This window comes from Anguilla rostrata, chromosome 13 (genome assembly GCF_018555375.3).
Source record: "Anguilla rostrata isolate EN2019 chromosome 13, ASM1855537v3, whole genome shotgun sequence".
NCBI classification, from domain to species: domain Eukaryota; kingdom Metazoa; phylum Chordata; class Actinopteri; order Anguilliformes; family Anguillidae; genus Anguilla; species Anguilla rostrata.
The window spans coordinates 18383586-18404316 of NC_057945.1; the positions used below are offsets into that span (position 1 = coordinate 18383586).

General features: G+C 38.0%; 1 protein-coding gene across 6 annotated transcripts in view; it reads right to left on the reverse strand.

Moving 5' to 3' along the window:
* Positions 1–9454, reverse strand: part of LOC135237385 (ephrin type-B receptor 2-like) — a 134369-nt gene extending 124915 nt beyond the window's left edge. For all 6 annotated transcript variants that reach the window (XM_064304508.1, XM_064304507.1, XM_064304506.1 and 3 more), the window contains exon 1: positions 9286–9454. In XM_064304508.1, coding sequence (XP_064160578.1) covers positions 9286–9337 — 52 coding nt within the window. In that variant the 5' untranslated portion in view covers positions 9338–9454. The remainder of the gene's footprint in view (positions 1–9285) is intronic.
* Between the last annotated feature and the right edge of the window lie 11277 nt (positions 9455–20731).

Sequence of the window (20731 nt, forward strand, 5' to 3'; positions counted from 1 at the left end):
GGAGAAATGCAGATGTTAGCTGAGTTTCCATTATGTTCTGGAAATGACCTGAATAGCTTACATGTCAGGTTGGAAAAAGTTCTTGGGCCAAATCAGAATTTTGGCATTTAGCCTATACACAATGACATTTATCCTATCATGAGCAGCAATAGCTGGAGCCAAAATGTATCCAACAGAAATTCCTTAATCCAATTTAAATGGAAATTCTTTAATCAACTTCTCTTAAATCTTAATGTGCAGCCTCCCAATACAGCATGAATACTGAACACTGGAGCATGTACACTGTAAAACAAAAGCATGGCTATGCTTAATATTCAATGCACTTAAAGAATTGAAACAGCCCTTACTTAAAATCAGTCAACAAGTATTTTAAATTAATTGTCATTGGGAAATTTGATAAAGATCAATATAAGCATTGAACATATATGAATAAGGGTATTCTCGAGCTGAAATGATAATTAGCTATTTTTTAAATGCCCATTTATTTGACTTATTAGAATGATATCCAATACTTTATTTTTTTTAAAGCATTTTGCCAAACTCAAGAGTATGGCTTGAGAAGGAGGATGAACTTCATGCTTCAAAACAGATTAAAAAGAGACTAAAACAACATGATCCAGTTAGATCACAGCTCAGAGATGAGTGAGTGAAGGGTACACCAGCATGTGCAGGAGGAACGACTGCTTTTTCAGTAATAGAATAAAGAATCTCTATCAGGCTACACACCCTCCAGTTGTGTGCTCCTCTGAGTCTAACAGCCGTTTTTTTCCAGAATCTGTTTCACCCCAGCAAAGGATAACTAATCGTATAAACTGAATGTGTATTTGTTCCAGCTATGTAGAACATCAATCCAATATGCCTCAAAATGTTTTAAAATGAAGAGATTCTCTGCAGCCAACCTGTGCTAGCTTTTAAGTGCTCAAATGAAAAATCTGTGAAAAGCGCACTTTCCTAAATCTAAGACCACATGTACAGGGTGTATTTTAATATTCTGTAAAAATGAAAAACGCCTGCATATGCACTAGCACATGGAAGTTAATTGAAAACAAGCTAAAATCGTTTGTAACTTGCACATTTTAAGGATTGGTGCAACACATCAACACAATGGATTTCCATATTGTGGGACATTGAGAGCACAAAGTCCTGAAGTAGCATACAGTGTGCGTTTCTGAGTGACACATCCGAAACATAGCATGTTTGCCCCCTGTCGGATACGCTCCCCATACACACACATTTGCAACAGGGCAAATTAACTAATAAGGGGTAGGGTTAATCGATAATTTAGGTTAATCAATAATTTTCACAATATTACTCCTATGGCAATTGTGCGGTTTGAAGTACAGTAGACATCCAATTTCCTACAAAAGCTCATATCCTTGAGTAGCGTTATCCTCACAACAACAGTGATTGCTCTGCGTCAAGGTCTGTCTTTGTCATTAAATGGCTGTGCACAGTGCAGCGCGGTGAATTGCATCTGAAGTGCTCTCTGCTAGTCTCTCGTCTGCGTGCGAGGGGGGAGTGGGGGGGTGGGGGAGTTGGGGGGGGGAGGAAGGGGGGAGGCGAGGGCACGGGGCCGCCCGCTTTGCGGCAGGCAATCGCCGCGCCGAAACCCCAGAGGAAATTAACGCTCCGATACGCCGGCGTAACAGAAGACGCCCCGCTCCCGGGCGCGGCGGAGACGATGATGTCACGCCACGCCGAGGGGGCCGGCCTTCCTCGGCGAGGCTGGCGTCCCTCCGCCGCTGCCCCGAGCGTCGCCGAGCCGGCTCCGGCGCCCCCCGCGTCAGGCGACCCCGTCCAGGCGGAGGGGCGGACGTCCCCGAAACGCGACACCCGGGCCTCGGCAGAAACAACTGGTACCGTCGCTAATTGAAATTTTGCATGCGAGTGACAATGCGGCGGGCCCTGGGCACTGGGGATTAGGCTCTGAATGGAGGCCGCTTCTTTGTGAGCGCCGCCGTGGTCGTTAGTGTGCGGGAGAGCTCCCTGCATCTGCTCTTTCCGCGGGCTGAGAGAACCCGCCGCCGCGTCCCTGCCTCTCCCTTTCGCTTCGCTTTAATCCCGTTTCTGAAAACCCCGCGCTCTCCCGTTTTCCCCCGACCGCTCGGAAAAAAAACGGAAAACTCTGCGGCCGAGCGGAGGTGAAGCTCGCAAACGTATTGTTTGCTAGAGGAGGAAGGCTACGTTACAACTGTTAAACAAATGTGTAACCGCCTCTGTCTGATCTGCATCTGAAAGAAGTCTACTCCAACTTGGCAAAAATTTCTAATCGGAAATGGTATCATTCAAGCACATGGACACAATGCTGCACTTACAATCAATGTTCTGTGGCTATTTACATACAGTCTGAGTCACTGCGAATGCAGACGCTTCAACAGCCGTGGAAATACTAAATACTTTGTACTAGAAACAAAAACATACTAATGTGGAAATGGCTTTACTGCACTGCAGACTGCATTGTTACACAGTACAGACAACCATACTTTAAATGGGTTGGCAACCATGATAGTGTATATGCACAAAATGTATCATTCCTTTCCCATCTCGGTTTACAAGTAATTTTAGGCTTTCAAAATTATTTGGATTTTGGGAGTCAAAATGATAAGATAAGAGTATCTGTAACATAGGTTTAAATTTGCCCTGTCTATGATGAGACATCTTTCTTAGGAGTGTACTGACAGCAACAATTCTGCACACAGACAACGTTGTACGAAGCTCCAAACACGTTTTTATTTTTATTTTTTTAAGTAATGTCCCTGTGAGTTACAAGGCAAGTGACTATATTCGCATGAATGGAGAGGACACAGAATATTATGTATTATTTTTAGGTTCAGTGCCCCATTCAATGCAAAATTCAATTTAAAGCAGATCAGTCGGGCAGAAAACAGGTAGTGGCATTCTCCTTGTTTAATTTGGCACAAACAGACACAGCATTTGCTTCAGAAGACCATACTGCTGGTAGAGTAGGCAGATACAAAGTTAAAAAAAAACTTGGATCATTGATAACTAATTTTAAAAAAACCTATTTTAAAAGGGGGGAAAGTCCTGGCTTAAGATTAGCCAGAGTGAAAATGGGGCACTCAATCTTACTGCTATGGCATTATATCCTAAATTTTGAACATATTCAAGCAGGTATCCTGTTTTTTAGATTGACCAAATGTAGTCCATTAAATTAAGAACCTGCATAATTTATGAAAATATCCATCTGTAATTCTAATAATGCAATGGCGAATGAAATGTTAAAACTACATTAACTGGTGTACTTATCCCTTTAGCCCTTCCAAACAAACATTTTAAAATGCAGTGCTTCCAACCTCTGTCATGCCCATCAATGACTTGCATTTACTTGGAAGGAATACGTACCCTGGGTGATATGAGGTTTACGTTTTCCCCTGTATATTACTCATTTACAGAAGGATGTTTACTCAAGCGATTCAGGTTAGTCACTTGCACTCAAAGGTACTCCAGTCACCCGCATGGGAATAAAATCACAACAATCAAGTTGCAAAACCCCTACACTGTACTACACTACACTACCATCCGTGGGGACTTCGTCTTCACCATTACTGGCATACAGAGGCGCTCCCGCGGCCCGGCTTAAGAAACACAGGTAAACAAATCGGGCGACGAATAAACGAAGCCGCCCACCGCAGCCAGGAGAACAGAACCTCTCTCCCACCGCTCTACCCTTCGCGTTCACCGAGCCGAGCGAATTTCACAGTGCCGGGGACTGCAATTAAAACAGTTTCACGATTAATTAATGACTCAGCAGCCAGCTGCAACGCTGGGACTGACTGGGGTGAGGGAGCTGAGAGAGAGAAGAGAGAGTTCCCCCTGTTTAATCGCAGAGACGCATGCGAGAGCCATGCTTTTCACTCGCTGTACACAGTATTCCACAGCGAGTCCTGATCCATAAAGCAGGCCTGGTGGACGGGTCATTACCTCCTCCGGAACGCAAACAGAAGTGCCACGTTAATATGCAGATTGCCAGCAAAAGTGTATTTCAACAGCCAGGCCGGAGAGGAATGAGTTTCAGGAATTATTTAGCTTGCTTAAATTCAGCATTCATCACATTTCAAAGATAGGCCAAATAAAAACATATTCAACGAAAATAAAAACGATCAGTTCATTCGTATAAATTAGTCTAAAAAAAGTCCTAAATGTGTCATTTTAATTGAATAAAAAGCACACAAAGGGCTTTCCATTAAAAGTAGACTACATTGTGCTTTCATTTAGGGTGTGTTGATACTGTAAGTGTCACCTTTCAGTCTACTGGTAAAAAGGGTATATGCAGCCTTTTTAAAGCACGATCTTTTCTGGATCCAAGCGTTGTAACTGGGTTTTATTCTATCGCACCCTCTTTCAGATCATTACCTCTTTTTTATCTGAGTCAATGCTAAATGCATAGCTGAGCACTGTATGTATTCTGTAAGCCTGCTCAAATTTTTACTACACATTTTTAACTGCACATTTTACTGTACATGAGAATGAGTACTCTGTACTACATAATTTAAGCTATAGCCTTTTTATTTTCACCCAATCCATAGTCACATATCATGTCCATTGATTGTTCAATAGAACAGAACCTCAAACTGGGCAAATTTTAGTTGTAAATTATGTGCCTGTAAAATTAACAGTGGTACCGAACATGATACCGATTGGGTTATATTGGTCAATCACTTAATGATATCCCCACTGTCATACAACCTACTTGTTTAAAGACAGATGCACTGCACATGGCAATCCACTTAAAGCCTTTTATTTTTTTTTTTTTTTCAATTATCGTAATCGATGAGTAAACCACCTCATAATAGTATTGTAACAAACAATTTGCTTTGAATTGTTCTGTAAGGAAAACTTACAGAAAGACTCAGGTTAAAAATCGTGTTTCATTTGGTCCTTTTGGACTCCTAGAGTAAAATTCACATGGGTAAGTAATCAAACTAAAAGTAATTTATTGACAACATACTATTTTTAGGAGGACAGAAAATGAGCGAGGAATGATTTTAAAAAAAACTAGATGATTCTGTGCTTCCGCAACAATTTGGGGAAGGCCCCTTCCTGTTTCAGCATCACAATGCCCCCAGGCACACAGCGAGGTCCATATAGAAACGGTTTTTCGAGAACGGTGTGTAAGTTGACTAGCCTAACTTGACTAGACTGCGCAGAGCCCTGACTTCAACCTCATCCAACACCTTTGGGATCAGTTGGAAAGCCAACTGCAAGCCAGGCTTAATCACCCAATCAGTGCCTGACCTCACCAATGCTCTTTGGCTAGAAGGAAGCAAATTTCTGCAGCAATGCTCCAATATCTATTATAACACCTTCCCAGAAGAGTGGAGGTTGTTACAACAGCAAAGGGTGGACCAACTACATATTTATGCCCATAATTTCGGATGAGACGTGGACGTCAAGCATCCACACACTTCTGGCCATGTAGAGTTTGTATATATGGGGTCTGGAAAGGTGCTGTAGTTAATCTGTATTTATCATTTTAAAGTAGGTCATAGGTTAATGATGGTAGTTCAGGAATACAATACATAATGCAAGTGCTCAAAGTGATCGGACATTCGGAAATTAGCAAACATAAAAGTGAAATAAAACAGCTTTTTTCATTTTCAGCTGGATATGTGCATCAAGTGAAAGCTTGATGACACACATTTCAAAAATTACAATGAACTATTCAGGAACCAAAAACTACCTGAAAAAATAAAAACATAATCCTTTTTAGATTTCCTTTGATTTATTTCATAATTTGCAACTGTACGTTCTCAAGACACAGAAGACAGCAATATGGTTTTTAGCTATGTTAGTGCCGTCAAAGCAATTTGGTTCCACACGGTTTGGTGTGTTTTTGTGGGTTACAGCTGCACTGACCTTTAACTGAACTCTCATTTTTTAATACGTAGCTAGCTACAAATAATCTATTTTGCCGATCATCGGTGGTGATACCGTCAAGGTTAGCATGGGGGAGGGGGGGTAACCAGACATTATCAAATTTCTCTCAAGACCATCAATTCGATTATTAAGTAGCCTATTTTTACACGGGGAGAACAGGAACCCCTACATGACTTGCTTCGATAGAAAAATTGTAACAGAGAAATAGCTAATCAGAAACATTTTAATACAAGAAGCTTGATCACATCCACTAGATTTCTGCCAAGTGTACTAAACCCTTAATTTGTAGTGCAATCCATAGGTGGCAAACTCTCAAGCCATATATGAATCACTTGTGTGAGATTGAGGTTTTGAGCTGTGTTCCTTTCTCAATCTGTTACTCTGTCTGCGTTTTCCCTGTCTGAATCAAGCAAAAAATACAAAAGGAACATGCACTGTCCACTCTCCTTAAATTTCTTTTTTTTTCATTCTGTTAATTTAATATATAACATATATTATACATATAGCCTAGCATATTAAAATCAAATAAAATTTTTGCTAACTATTCTAAAATATATGGCAGTTTTTTTGTAATACAAAATCAGATATCATGATGTCTATCTAGAGTGCATCCACTCATCTTATTTACAACTAATCCTGAACAAAGAATATAACACAATATTTACACAGGTTCTTTTCACCAGGATCTTATGGATTCTATGCCTTAAAATAGTACTTCAGAGACAACCGTAAAAATTAAATAGCCTAATAAATGTAGCTATATTTTTGTAACAATATTTTTTCCTGCATTTTTGGCTGGACCACAACAGCCCTACAAACGCGAATGTCTGTGACTGAGTGACTGAGTGATGAAGTTACACCATTGGTTGGCCAAGTTATGAAGTTACACTATTGGTCGGCCGGTCCAGCCATATACTAGGTTTTGACCTGGTCTTGTTCAAATTAGAGTGCTTGAACAAAGCACCATTAATTTTCAGAATATTCAGAATGTTTAACATTCAGAAATGGTTCATTGCTACATTTTGCCTTCCTAAACCTAGCCGTGCAATTAATTCAATTTCATGTCGAACAACCAAAAATTTGGCAGTTTGAATCTTCTAGAATTCGGCTGGGAATAAGAATTGGCTGAAGGAAAAAAGTTGTTATATGAGCTATATTTTGGCCCCCAAATCCACCTCTCAACCAATGTCCCAGACGGGGCTTTTCAGTGTGTCTACAAGGCCCTAAAGAGCAAACTGGAAAATTATTAGGCCTATTTCAATCTGTCACAAAGCAACCATCCCCACTTCATACTGACACTTTCTGATCTACAAATACCAGTTGCTTCCACTAAACAGCCCGATTCAAAGATTTTTGCAGGCAGTAAGAAACCAAATAAATATATGCCCTTATATAGCAATATACTCTCAATTATAAGAACGGATCAAACAGACCCATATGCTAAAATAGGTCATTTGTTTTGATCAGTGAATCATTTTAATCGATACCATGGAAAATTCTACCACTTCATCATATGCAGCATATCTGTTTCCATAAATATCAAAAATCAACAATACACAAACAGCAATGTAAAAAAAATGATTCTTTCTCTTTGTGCTTCTCCATTCCAATGAATTTTTACAGTTACAGTACAAGTACAGTTTGGTGTTCACAAAAAAAAATAAAAGGTAACAATTCAGATTACACCAAAAAAAAAAGAAAACAAAAAAAACACTGGACTTATGTAAAAATTGTGAAAAAGCATAGGCCTATACAAAACAATGTGCATAGAAGTTTTAATAGTGTGATTTGCTCAAGGTCTACATGAATGCAACAATTACTGAAAATGCAAAACTAACTGTAAATATTATTTATTTATTTATTTATTTACTTACTTACTTTAAATAATTCAATATGTATACAAGCACCAACTTTTTAAAATATTTTGTTAATTTTGTTTTTGTTAACTTCAATCCCCTTGTGTAGGTTCTACTTATTATTGCACTGCACAGTGTGAGGCTTTCACCTAGCATTTGCAGCAGGGTAGGCCGATATGCTCCTAGTGACTTTTATTTCTCATAATAAACCATTAAAATCGTTTTTTCAGTTTTGAGTGGTACATTTCGAACATGTTTCTTGCGATATGAATGTCGTAATTCCGCCACAATTTGTCAATTTATCATTTAAGAAAAGTTACTGCGTAGACTAACATTCAGACTAATCTTTCTACACCGCCAAATCAGCAGGTAGTTATCAGATAAACTATCAAAAATAATAGCTTCAAGTACTTAATTTATAATCAGTAAAATGCTCCAATGAGGTGATGCGTGAGTTTATGAACTCGAACAAAACCAGGGTGTAATGCAGTTGAGCAAAGTCTAGACCCCAAATTTGTCGTTGATATGTTAACTTGCAGACACGCTTCTGAACCGGCCTAGGCTCCAGCAGGGAGAGAAATGTGTCGCGAGGACAAGTGATGCTCAGCGCTTCTACTGTAATCGGCGATGAAACGCACGCAAACAGAAAAGCAAAGTGACCGTATATTTTTTTTATCCTACAATCAAAAATAATAATTATTATAAAATAATTGCTCGGTTGTGTAGCCTACACGTCAATTTGGTTGTATCTATATCTATGTTCATGTTTGTTTAAATAATATGGGAGCCTATCATTTGCATTGTACGGTGCTGCTGGACACGTCGACTGGGAATCACCATAATTCGAGAGGAGCAGAGTGCCCCGAAACAGCACTTCAGCATCGTGAAAAATCAAGACAGATCTAACATAAATAAAATAATGCTAATCATAGGTTGGAGCAACATTCGCTTCATCAGAGAGCACATATTTCTAACTGTGAACACATCTTGACCAGACATTTGAGAATCCGTGAAAACAACTAGCTAATGCCGCATCGTTGCTGAAGTCTAGTGTACCAGACTGTTTATTTTCGCACTGTGGACAGGCTATCCCATTGTGCTAAATTAGATTGCCCATTTCTGAGGATGTAAAACATTTGATCCAGCTGGATGTTCCCTTCATATTAGCCTGTTTTTACTAATTATGTTTTTAATCATTATCAACACATTTATGCCCAGTAGTGAACTGTAGCTACCTGTGCGGCGGTGGGCATGCTTGGTGCACTCCACATGAAACGTTATAGCTAAATACAGCGTACCTAGTGGTAACCCTAAAATTGTTAGTGCCATTTGGTTTTTTTTACCCCATAAATGAATATCACACAAGGAACGCACACCACTCCCATTCTCTGCCCAATTTACAATAATGGTATTGTGGCACCTTGCCCCAGAAAAAAATTAACTAACGTTCATCCGACTGTGGTGTAACAAGAGACATTCGCACACTCGGCAGAATGCTTTAGAAACTGAATAAGGGGACACTTTGTCTTACCTTCTACAGCTAATACAGTGGGTAGTATCCATAATATCCATAAGATATCCATTACTGCGCGAGGTTGCTTTGGACGAAATATTTTTTAAAAGTCCATGCATTCAAATAAAACACGTCCCAAAAGCCATTGACAGTCTGCTGATGGAAACGCGCAAATCTTCAACATCAATTGAATGAACCACGCACCATAGAAAGAGAACAAAAATCCGAACCAAGTTTGGGCGAGACCAATTGAACGCAGACAAAGGGGTCAATTGCTCAAGAGCAAAATCAGTTATCCTAATTTGCAGTCGAAAACAGATATCAGATTTTTAGTCTAAGATTAATGAATTTTAAGAGAATAAGGTCGTAACATAGCAGTACGTTTGTTATGCCTCATATGTGTGCGCCGTTCCGTGACGGCCAAATGTATATCACCCTTGCAAAGCATGTTACAGCTTCCATTCTGTCAATCAGAGCAATAAAGGCTTTTTCAGCCCGTCCGTGATTGATATTTTCTGGACATTAAAGAGCGTTCAAAAGTACGATGGAAGAGGATTGTAAGGTGTTGAACTGTCTTTGATTTGACAGCAAAGTTATGTATTAGTGTAGATTTTGATGATGCAGGTTTTGCATTTTCGGAACTGAGGGTGCATTACCTACATAACCTGACAGGTGAAAGAGGAAACACGGATAAGCAACGTTCTGAAAAGTAAGTTGTACTATTTTTTTCATTTTTTTCTTAAGTGTACAGACAAAAAATCATAAATTCATAAATTCCATAAATTCCTTAAATGTTTTTTGAACGAAAGTAGGCTACCAGGGCAGAACCCTTCCACATAATAATAATAATAATAATAATAATAATAATAATAATAATAATAAGCAACTATTAATTAACACTGTTAAGTTCCAGGTCGTGTTTTTTCTCACGATAATGTTTTGCATGAAAGAACAGGCTTAGTAATCGTTAACGTTTACCTACAACTGTTCGATGGGAGCACACTTTATTTAACATCTCTGTGAAATGCGTGAATGTGAATACCTCTGCGTGTTCATTTAACTCTATCAGTGTTAATTCAACTCTGACAACAAAGATTTGGTCTGGGACCAAATATTATCTATTAGAGTTGAATTAACACAGGACATTTTACTGTGTTAGGTGTGATCTGTTAAAATAACGACGGCAGTAAATGTAATCCACTTTTTGCCGCACGTACTGTACACATAGCATGCAGGGTTTTTTTTTTTGTTTGTTTTTTTTTTTTTTTGAAAAGCGGGAATCCCGAATCACACACACACACACACTACACAGAAAAACATCAATATAAAGGCCTGTCTAGTCTTTCGTTTACTATGATACTGGGTGTTTTTTGTCCTGTGGTAGCTATTTATAAAAACTGGTGCCATTCGGTAATATGTAATGCAGTAGGCTATAAAATGTGTGCAGTTATAAACATTCACAACAGAGATTCAAGCCATAGTCTAGCCTGGTAGAGGGCAATGCAGACGAACTCCATTTTTTGTCCAAGTCTCGTAATCTGTGAAATAATTTAAATAAAGTTAATATATGTGTTAAATGTATTATAGTTGTTCATTTTTAAAAATCCTTTGTTATTGTTCGTTTTGTCATGAGGGAACAGACACCAGTTACACAAGCTCTATAAATGTTCATTGTATCATTTATATTAAAAACATTGTACACTGTAAACCTACCTATTGTGTTTCTGTTCGGTAGTTGTTTTTATTTTTATTTTATTTATTTTTTTATTTTTATTTATTTATTGAGAACCAAGTACCATTGAGAACAGGTAATGTATGTGTCCATGATTGAAAAACACCAACACAATGAAGTTTTAGTAGTAAAATCATAAAATTTCCAAGGAGGCCCCAAATCCAGTCTTACACACCATGACTGGAAAGTTACAAATTTGATTTGCCGATATACTTCATTGATAATCACGGCGAGATACTTAGCACTCAAGCATAAATACATTCCATAAATTACATATAATGTACTAATACATTAATAAACAAATAATTACAATGTGTGATGCGATCATGTACAAATATAGATTCATAAAAATAGCCCAAAGTAGTTTCATGTGCGTAGATTAAAAGTAAATTCATGTGGAAAATGAGCATTTTTAACGGCACATAAGTCTGACAATATTATCAATGTTAACTATTATAAGCACAATGAAGTTTTATAACTTTATTATTCACTTCTTCATGTGAATTAGATCAATTCTTCATTAATTATTTCTGAATTCTGAATGTTTCCTACGTATCATTTATGCATGAATGTATTAATTTTTAATTGCTATACTATTCTATAAATGATGGCAACAGTAGCAACAACATAAGTTCCATTTAAAAAAAAAAAAACTTTTTGATGGCTGCTTATTTGCTGCCTCACTGTGACCAAACATAATGCCGAAGATGATGAAACTATTTATTGAAAACATATATTCACTCAATAAGTACCTAAGTACACATTAAGTGCAGCAGCTAATAAAATAATGTGAGGAAAGCCAGAGTCCTGAAATTGTAGCAGTAGAACTGAATCGGGTCTTGATTGCCATGTTTGCTCCATATTTATATAGCAGTCCCATCGGAGGTCAAGGCTTGGAGGAGGTTTTTGGCTGATTACAATTACGCTGATTGATTACGTTGGCTGAGCTATTTCATTTAAAATTCTTATTCGTAATTAATTTATTTTCTTTTGCATGTCCATGCACATGTGCCTGTCTGCTGCAACTTGATTTCCAGTTGTTCATCGCAGGAATTGTTACAGCCACTGACAGCGATGCGGGAAAATCAATGCTGTCACCTCTAATGGAAATAATTCCATCGCATTTAAACTTTTGACCCTCTCTAACACTTCATGAGATGGTGCCCCAGCTCAATTATTTTCATTTCACTACAAAAAGTGAAAGTAGGTGTCTTTTGTTTTCATTTCAGCCAAAATCTTTTTTTATGTGAAATGTTTTACTTTTTATGTCTATCAAGGATGTCTGGAAATATATTTTGTGACGTGAAAAAAAGTAAAGGAATCCTGGATCAAGATCTGGGGTGAGGTTGCAGTCATTTCTGCAAAAATAAATTCAGGACTTTGCTCTTAAACTATTTTAATGGGACTGGCTTGGTTTAAGTGAATACAGCTTGAGCACTAGACAGAAATCAGTCACATGAAGTGGATCATACATAAACCGTCATGCCATGCGATGACATGATCCAAAACTGTTGGAATTTAGAAACCCGCACCCATAATTTGTCATAGACTACCAAAGAGCCCCTGGATATATCAATTCATACATTTTTATTTGTTCCTATTCAGTTGTTTCCCCAGAGTTCTTACAAGCACCTGTCCTTATGCATTTAATGAATCATTCTACAGGCTCTCAGGTTCCTGATTAAAATCCCCTCTGCAAAATATACTTCCGCCGGTGTTTTCAGAGAAAGTCCAATTCTACATGTCCATTATATCAATTACAGCAAATTAATTTTCATCAGTTTTACTTGTATATCATTTTTCAGTTATTTATTAAGTGGGCACATTTAGACATCTAGACTTGATGTCCAATGGCTTTCTAACTTGTATTTGGTTTTCTGAAATACCAAAGTTTAAACATACAGAGAAAATATTGCTAAAATATTGCTAATGTCCATAATTTGCTGTGAAGGAAATAGTGACATATAAGTCATACTCTTGTCATATTTGTAGTCAGAAAAAATACTACATCTAATTTTATGTTGCCAAATTTTCCAAGCCACAAGCAATAATTTTATGAATTCTTTTCATGCGGTGTAAAACCAATATCCTGTCTCAGCAGCTTCTTGGATAATCCGAATGATTCTGTGAAAACGCCACAGTAGAAATGGTGAAAACGCAGCACTTTATTAGGCAAATAGAGAGATATAGAGAGACAAGCATTGGCACACGTGTGACGCCACAATGACTGAGACAGTGTCCCTCAGTGTCACCAAACATTCATGTTTTTTTGTTGCCTTTTATTTTTGAGGAATTATGTTTCTCACCTCCCCTCACTTCATGAGTAGTTTGAGTAAAATACGTTTAAACTGTTCACCGTGCTGTGCCAATATTTTTCAGTAAAAAAGACAGTTTAAAGCAAATGCAAAGCATGGAATCATTGGATAACCCCATGTAACATCCTGCTTTATACATCTTTATGGAATTGTATGTGCAAACAGGTCTTGTTAATCTGAACCAATATGTGAAAAGTGCTGCATAATAAATTTCTTTTACTTTATTTTTTCCAAACACATTATTTTATTTTTATTGTTTTCATTTTCTTTCATTTCTTTTGTTTTCATTTTTTCATTTTATTTTGACAAATGCAATTATTCAAAATGTGTTCTGATGGCTGAATACACTGTTAAAAAAAAATCTTTTTTCATCTAATATTTTTGGTCTGCAACTGCTGATGGAATGATAACTTATACTGTAAGACAGCTGAAAATGATTGTATAAAAAGTGATTCTTTGTGGAGTAAAGTATATTTATTGCAAATTAAAACCAGTCTTTGGTTTTCTCATTTTTTATGGGGATGTTCACAAAAATGATATTCAAATAAAATATTTATGTGGGAGTTTCTGATGTATATTTCAACATAAAACCAATGTATTAAAAATGGTATGATCCTCAGTAAAACCATGTCTGGCTTCTTTCATATGTAGTAAATGTGTTTTTAGCAGTTCGCTGAACTGCTAAAAACTGAACTGATCAGTTCGCTGAACTGAAATGTATGGTGTGTATGATGCCTAATTTTTTATTCTTATTTTTTTTAGATTTAAGAATTTACATATTTCTGGATGTATGTTTGGTTAATAATAGATTTTTAAAATGGCTGAGAACCTATATTTGGATTCTTTCTTAGATGGATACCATAGCCTGTAATTTTGTGCCTTTCTGGGTTATCACAAACAGGTGTTTTACCGTCAGATGACATCTTCTTGTTCGTATTTGGTGTGCAGATTAAAACTCACTACAGATGTAGTCTAATAACATATATCCATGTCATTTGGGAATATGAGCATGAACTAAACTGGTAGGGGTTTTCCTGAACTAGTTTAGAGCATCCAATCATGGATGCTCTAAGCTATATCCTGGCTATTGTGGGGTTTCCCCTGACCTGCACTGAGTAGATTAACTTACTGGGAGAAAAGTTAGACAATGTCAGAAATGTAATGCTATGTTTTCAGGACCATATACGGTCAACATAGCCACATTAGAATAAAAAGTACTGGCAAACATCAGCACAGTTCTCAGGTTATTTAAGCCTTGTCTACAATACAATATCATGTAGCTGTGGTTGAGAACCATTAACATATGGACCGTATGGCTGTGATTCACATGCACTGAAATGAATTAGGAGAAAATAATTTAAATAAAGAATGATCTGGTTATGTGCACTAAAAGTCTAGGTTATTTTTTTTACATTGATTTAGCACTTAATACTGAATAATTTCATTATTTGCTATACCTATGTTCTTGTTGCTCTTGTTTAGTTTAGTTTAGTTTATTAGGATTAGCTGTTACACATGGTAACAGTTACTCTTCCTGGGGTCCACATAAAACAATATACAAACGAACACATGAGTGCATGTGTTGTGAGTGCATTTTATTTTGTTTGAATAAACAATAATTGCAATAAAATTTTAATGCACTGGTGTAGGTGTTTGTATTGTAGCATTTATTTCCTGTACTGCAGCAGACGTTTTATGAAATATCTGTAATTATTTCTAAATGACAAAACATAAATGCAGGACTTATCCAAATGATTTAAAATTAATCAAAGCAAGTGTTGTAAAGGTATTGGTAAAACATCAATGAAAATGGTTAGAGGCCATTGACTGGCTTCATTTTAACAGATTATCAAATATTTCCTAAATTTGTCAAGCAAGTTTATGAAACGGGAATTAAATATGAACTCATTGTCACATTGTATTTCCAATTTTACAGGGGGCTACAGGACCATTTTCTTTCCAATGTAGCATAATAGCATAAGTCACATAAACTAACAACACATTGCACCAACAGTGCCATCTAGAGCTGGAAAGAGATGCAGAGGATCCAATTTTGCTGCCTGACTGGAAATAAAAAATGTTCTTGAATAAGGTTTAGTGGTGTGGGTTGAGACAAATTATAGGTGCTTTCTTTAACAAATAATTTAAGGGTGCCTGTGGCTGTCTCTTGAAAAAAATTGCAATGTATTTCTGTGCTGTTATAGCTTAACTTACAAATCTCTCATGATTTAGATAATCATTCAAAATTGTTTTGTGTGAGTTAACAATAGGGGGACTTATTTAAGAATTAGTGTTTTGTCCAAGCAGCCATTTTCTCTGGGTTGAGTCTGCTAGAAGTTGATCTATGCAGGAGTGTTTGCTTGCATAAATGCATTGAGGACAGGAATGAGAGCAAACCAGACTTATTCAAAGTTTTATTGAAATATTTTGTCATTTAAAAATATTGTAATGGAACAATACTTAAATTGCTTCAAATAATCAGGGCATCATTCTGTCTAGTTATGCAACGCTATCCTCTATTCCTCACAAACACTGACTGACAAATTAAAATAAGTCCACTTATGCACACTTGAAGCTTTCTCTAAGGAGTGCTTATGGAACAGAAATAGTCGCAGACTGCTTGATAGAACACACACAGAGAGATCGCCGCACGTCTCAAATCCTTAACCACAAAGTCCTCCTCCCTGGCTTAAGATTGCCTCGTTTTATCTTTTGCAAAATGCTCCCTCTCGTCTGAAATGAATTTCACCTTTAACCTCAAGAGGCTTAAGAGCACATTTTACTGGCAGACAAATGTGGAGCACTGAGGTAGTGAGTGGAGGGAGGAAAGGAGAGTTTTTTTGAAAAAGTGGCCTGCTTCTTGTCAAGTTTTAGCTTGACCCCTGAACCTTGCCTGATAAGATCTAGACTGCTCTGTAATCCAGGGAGACCTCTCACGCATGGATTAGCCCCCGCAGACTCACAACACTTGGGATAGCAATCACACCTCACTCAGAGATTGAAGACCTGGCTGTACATGTCCTCTCTAGACTGTCATATCTAGAAAACATACTAAAGTCCCTGACCCGAAAAACATACTGTTACCATCAATCAAGATGGGAATCATACTGGCTTTAAGTCTTGAGCACAAGATCATTGATAGTGGCCATGGTATTGATAGTCGGACTATAACAGAGTCTGATTATAAGTACGAGATAGCAAACCAGTGTTATTGAAGCTTATTGTATATTGAAGCTTGTTTCCAATGTTCTTGTACACAAGTAGTATTACATAGAACGCAAAATGCATTAAATTCATACAACAGAAGCAATAAAAACAAAGCATTTATCCCATTTGAGGATTATAGCACGCTTTACAATGGGGTCATAATCATCATATGCGCCATCAACCAGAATGATGTGTCCCAGTCATTTTTCACCACAAAGCTCTCTATACATTGGGAAGGAGGATTTATTAAGTCAGTTAAACTGGGGATAATTAGCCAGATTAAGAGAGCCATGTTTGGAATTTGGAATAACTGCCATGTGATCTGCGTATCTTGCTGCTCTCAAAGTTGGATGGTCTACATACCTGTTTCCACAGTTTTCCATTCCATGTGTGGTTGCTATACATGAGTGCTGGTCAATAAAAGGGACAAACAATACTATCTTCCATTTTTATGACTGTTGCTTGCCATGGTATGCAAATAGTAAAAAATATATATGTAAATTGAGGCTACACATTGTAAATCAATGTCATATTATATGCACACAATACATATGAAAGTTGAATGCAGATTCAGTCATTTTGAAATGTCTGCTCTTCACAATAACAGACAACTGGGGCACCGTACCAAGTACTGATCCTTTGTGTTCTGTGTGATGCAATGTGATCTCAACAATGCATGTCACTGAGAATAAAAATAAGCCACTTCTTCATTGATATGGGAAATTGACCTCTGTACTCATCCATGCGACTTAAAGTCCCGACGATCTACAATCGCAGCAGGCAGTTATGCTTGCTCTTTCCATGTCTTCATCTAGTCAGATCGGGACTCAGCACACTGTGTATTGCAGCAGATAACAGGCAATGCCTCAAGCAATTATTTTGCTAGAGACTCCTGAGCCCCCCCCCCCACCCCCCTCACCTTCTCCTCATATCCAGCAAGGGGGGATGGGGGGGGGGGTCCGGAGTTTCTAGCAAAATAAACAACTTCTTCCAACTGCCTCTTCTTTTTGTAGTTCGACCAAGTTTTTATCACCTATATTTACTCACATTTGGAAGGTGTAATCAGTGCTGTGATCATCTGTCAGTCTTGGACAGTGTCTAAGCATGCATGTCCACATGCAGTCAGCAGCTGCTTCCTTTCACTCCTGTAGTTCACCAGATGATATGCGCTGCCCTTCCCTCTGAGGAGAAGTAAAATGTTTCACAGCTGGCACAGGCTCCCGAGTGACAAAAACAGCCCTGTCAAATGGAACCCTCCTTCCATGGCAAGGCTATGGCAAATCACGTGCCATCTTACAGGACTGCCAGCCAGCAGACACTGGGATGATCAGGATTCAACTGGTCCAGAGATTTAGTAGGACACGCCAGATTTTTCTGTCTTCTGAGACCAACCGGAAACTGGGTTTCCTGTTTTAAAACCACTTCTGTAGAATGTGACAATGCAAAAGTTTGGATTGATTCACTGACCTCCGCTGGACTCCCTGTCATAGTCAACACTTGTGGGGCGCTGCAGTGTGCTAAGAATAGGTGTCTCAGCTTAATGACAGTCCCAGATATGTTGTGTTGATTATTTGGTCAAGGTGAAATATAGTATCTAGAAAGGTTGCAGGAATGCTGCAAATGGTTAGAAGTTTGCCATTTCAAACACAAAGTCCACAATTGAGCTGCTTTTTGCTAACACTGAAAAATGGCCTCAACCTAAAATTGTCTCAACCTCAGAATAAACAATGACCCCAAGTATGACTGCACTGAATTCCAACTTTGATTTAGATTTTCTGTGTTTCAGAGCTGCCCTGATATGTTTTGTGGACTGGCTAATGTAGCAGGTTCAGTGAACTGAAATTGGAGTTATCCAGGTCATTTAAAGATCACCAGATCTATACAATACCTACACATCATTAATAAAAGAGTGCATTAGGTCAGTGCCCTGAAGCACTGTGAGACCCCTGCCTCTACCCATTCACTGCTCCATTCTCCCTGGATAAACTTTTAAACTCAGCTACAGTCACTGTGCTACTCGGGTTTCAGACAAAAATAAGCCAAGTGTGCATTCTTTTTAATATTAAAAATTACGTTTTTCTGCTTTGCACCACTGAAGATTTATGGATGATGGATGTGTGTGTGTTCTGTTTTTATTAAGCTCTCAAAGCACTCGGGAATTTTTCCTGTGCAATATTAGGAATGTGAATCATTCCTCTGAGAGTCATTTAATAAAGTAGTTCTGCTGAATTATTTGTAGAACAAAAGTTGCAGTGGTATGGGTTGCACGAGGACAAAAGGCATTACCATATTGACTGACCAAAATAAAGCGTCTGCTCAGGTGTTAAATTATATAAAGCAGGTTATATACTGTTGATTTTATGTCATCATTCATCATTAAGAAAATGTACTGTTACTAAATGTGTGTTACTAAATATGCTTTCCTAAAATGGAGCTTGCATTGTTGATACTGTATACTGGAAATACAACTAACAAGTGAACAAGATGTGTATGTGAATCCATTAAACTGTGTGTGCATATCAGCTAGCTACATTTCCTTCAACATGGACACCTTATATATGCAGATCGCAAATCATTGTTTTTAGTATACACATATCTATGAACAAAGCAACACTTCACAATGAAACAATGAAAGTAAAAATTCAAAGCCTTTATCAGCTCTAAAAAATGACCTTGACCCTGGTCATATTCGTAAATATTATGAAGCTTTTCAAACGCACATGAGATTGTGAAACGTATACTGATAAGCATTATCACAGCAGTGACATTGCACCTTGTCATATGCATACCAAATGCCCTGTGAAAACTACAGGGATCTCCACAGACATGCAGATGTCTCTGCTTCAGAGCTCACCAGCAGCAACTGTGAGTTTATCAATTATGAATATTCACACGTTTATTCACACAAATGACAAACTACCAAGCCAAAAAGAGCTGTTAGTAATTTAGCACATGGGGATTGTTGAATTATTTAGCACAGTATGCCCCCCCCCAAAAAAAAAAAAACATTGAATCTAGACAAATCTCAATAGTAATACTCATGAATGCTTTTGACAACAATGCATCATGTCCTTAATTAGAGTGTTATATTAAGTTAAAGTTTTTTTAATTACAAAAATGTGTAACTCCAGCATATATTACTAGATACAGCCTACATGATGAATACTGTACTTAGTCAATTTGCTTTCTCAAATTGTATGCATGGTGAAAGATCATGCTTATGGAACTGTAGCCAGCCAAACCTCAGTGATAAAGGCGCCTTTTAAAATGGAAAGAGCCCTCAGCCCAGCTGCGCTGCAATGTATTCAAAGCAATTATATGCAACTAATCATGACTATTAATGCTGGCAAGTGACAACAAATGGCAAACATTTCTTTGCTCGCTTGAGAGGGGACCAGTGCTGCGCCTTTGAGACGGCATTTATGTTTAATCTGCGGTGAAAGAGTTTCCCCCAGATTTTGGTGGCATTGCTTTATGTGCCTTTTGATCCCTGCAGAGATGATTAGAGACACATTGGCTCTGTTATCGAGTTCCAGGGAGTGAAAGGCGACCAACTGCAATTACCAACGGATCTTGGAACTTTTCAATGTGTTCTCTGAGAATGAAAACAGGACTTCTTTTAAAATGTGTTTTTGCGCACATTGGATGAAGGACAATTGTTGAGCTGACAGGGAGTTGCATGTGGTCAGGTGAAAATATTTCCACTAGCGATACTGTGCATTTACACAAAGGCTACATACCATAAAGAGGGCCTTCCAGAAGCCTGAACATGTTTGTGATATGCCAATGTATATTGTACATTGAGAATTTTTAAAGACTACATCTCCCAGGGAACACCAGTAGGAATCAGTGTTTCCAGGAGGCCTCAGCCAGTGCTCCTGGAGAGGGGCCCTGCTGGTGGATCCACCACACCCTGTGGCAGATGGAGGTGGAAAACAGGATTTAGGTACTAAGAGGATTTCCCAGAGACATGGTCATTTGAGTATGCGCACATCTCTTTGGGGCCCCGCCTCCTGATGGTTTGTCTGTTTCTGATGAACTCTCAATAAGACTCCTGGCCCTTTCCACACCCACCTTCTAAAAAAAGAATTCAGAATTACAGGATTGTGGCTTTACATTAATATGATTCCTGTCCTTCCATGAGCATTGGCTGGTCCGCAAGCTATGACCCTCAAGCCCAAAATATTCTGTACCATTAGCCTGACCCCCA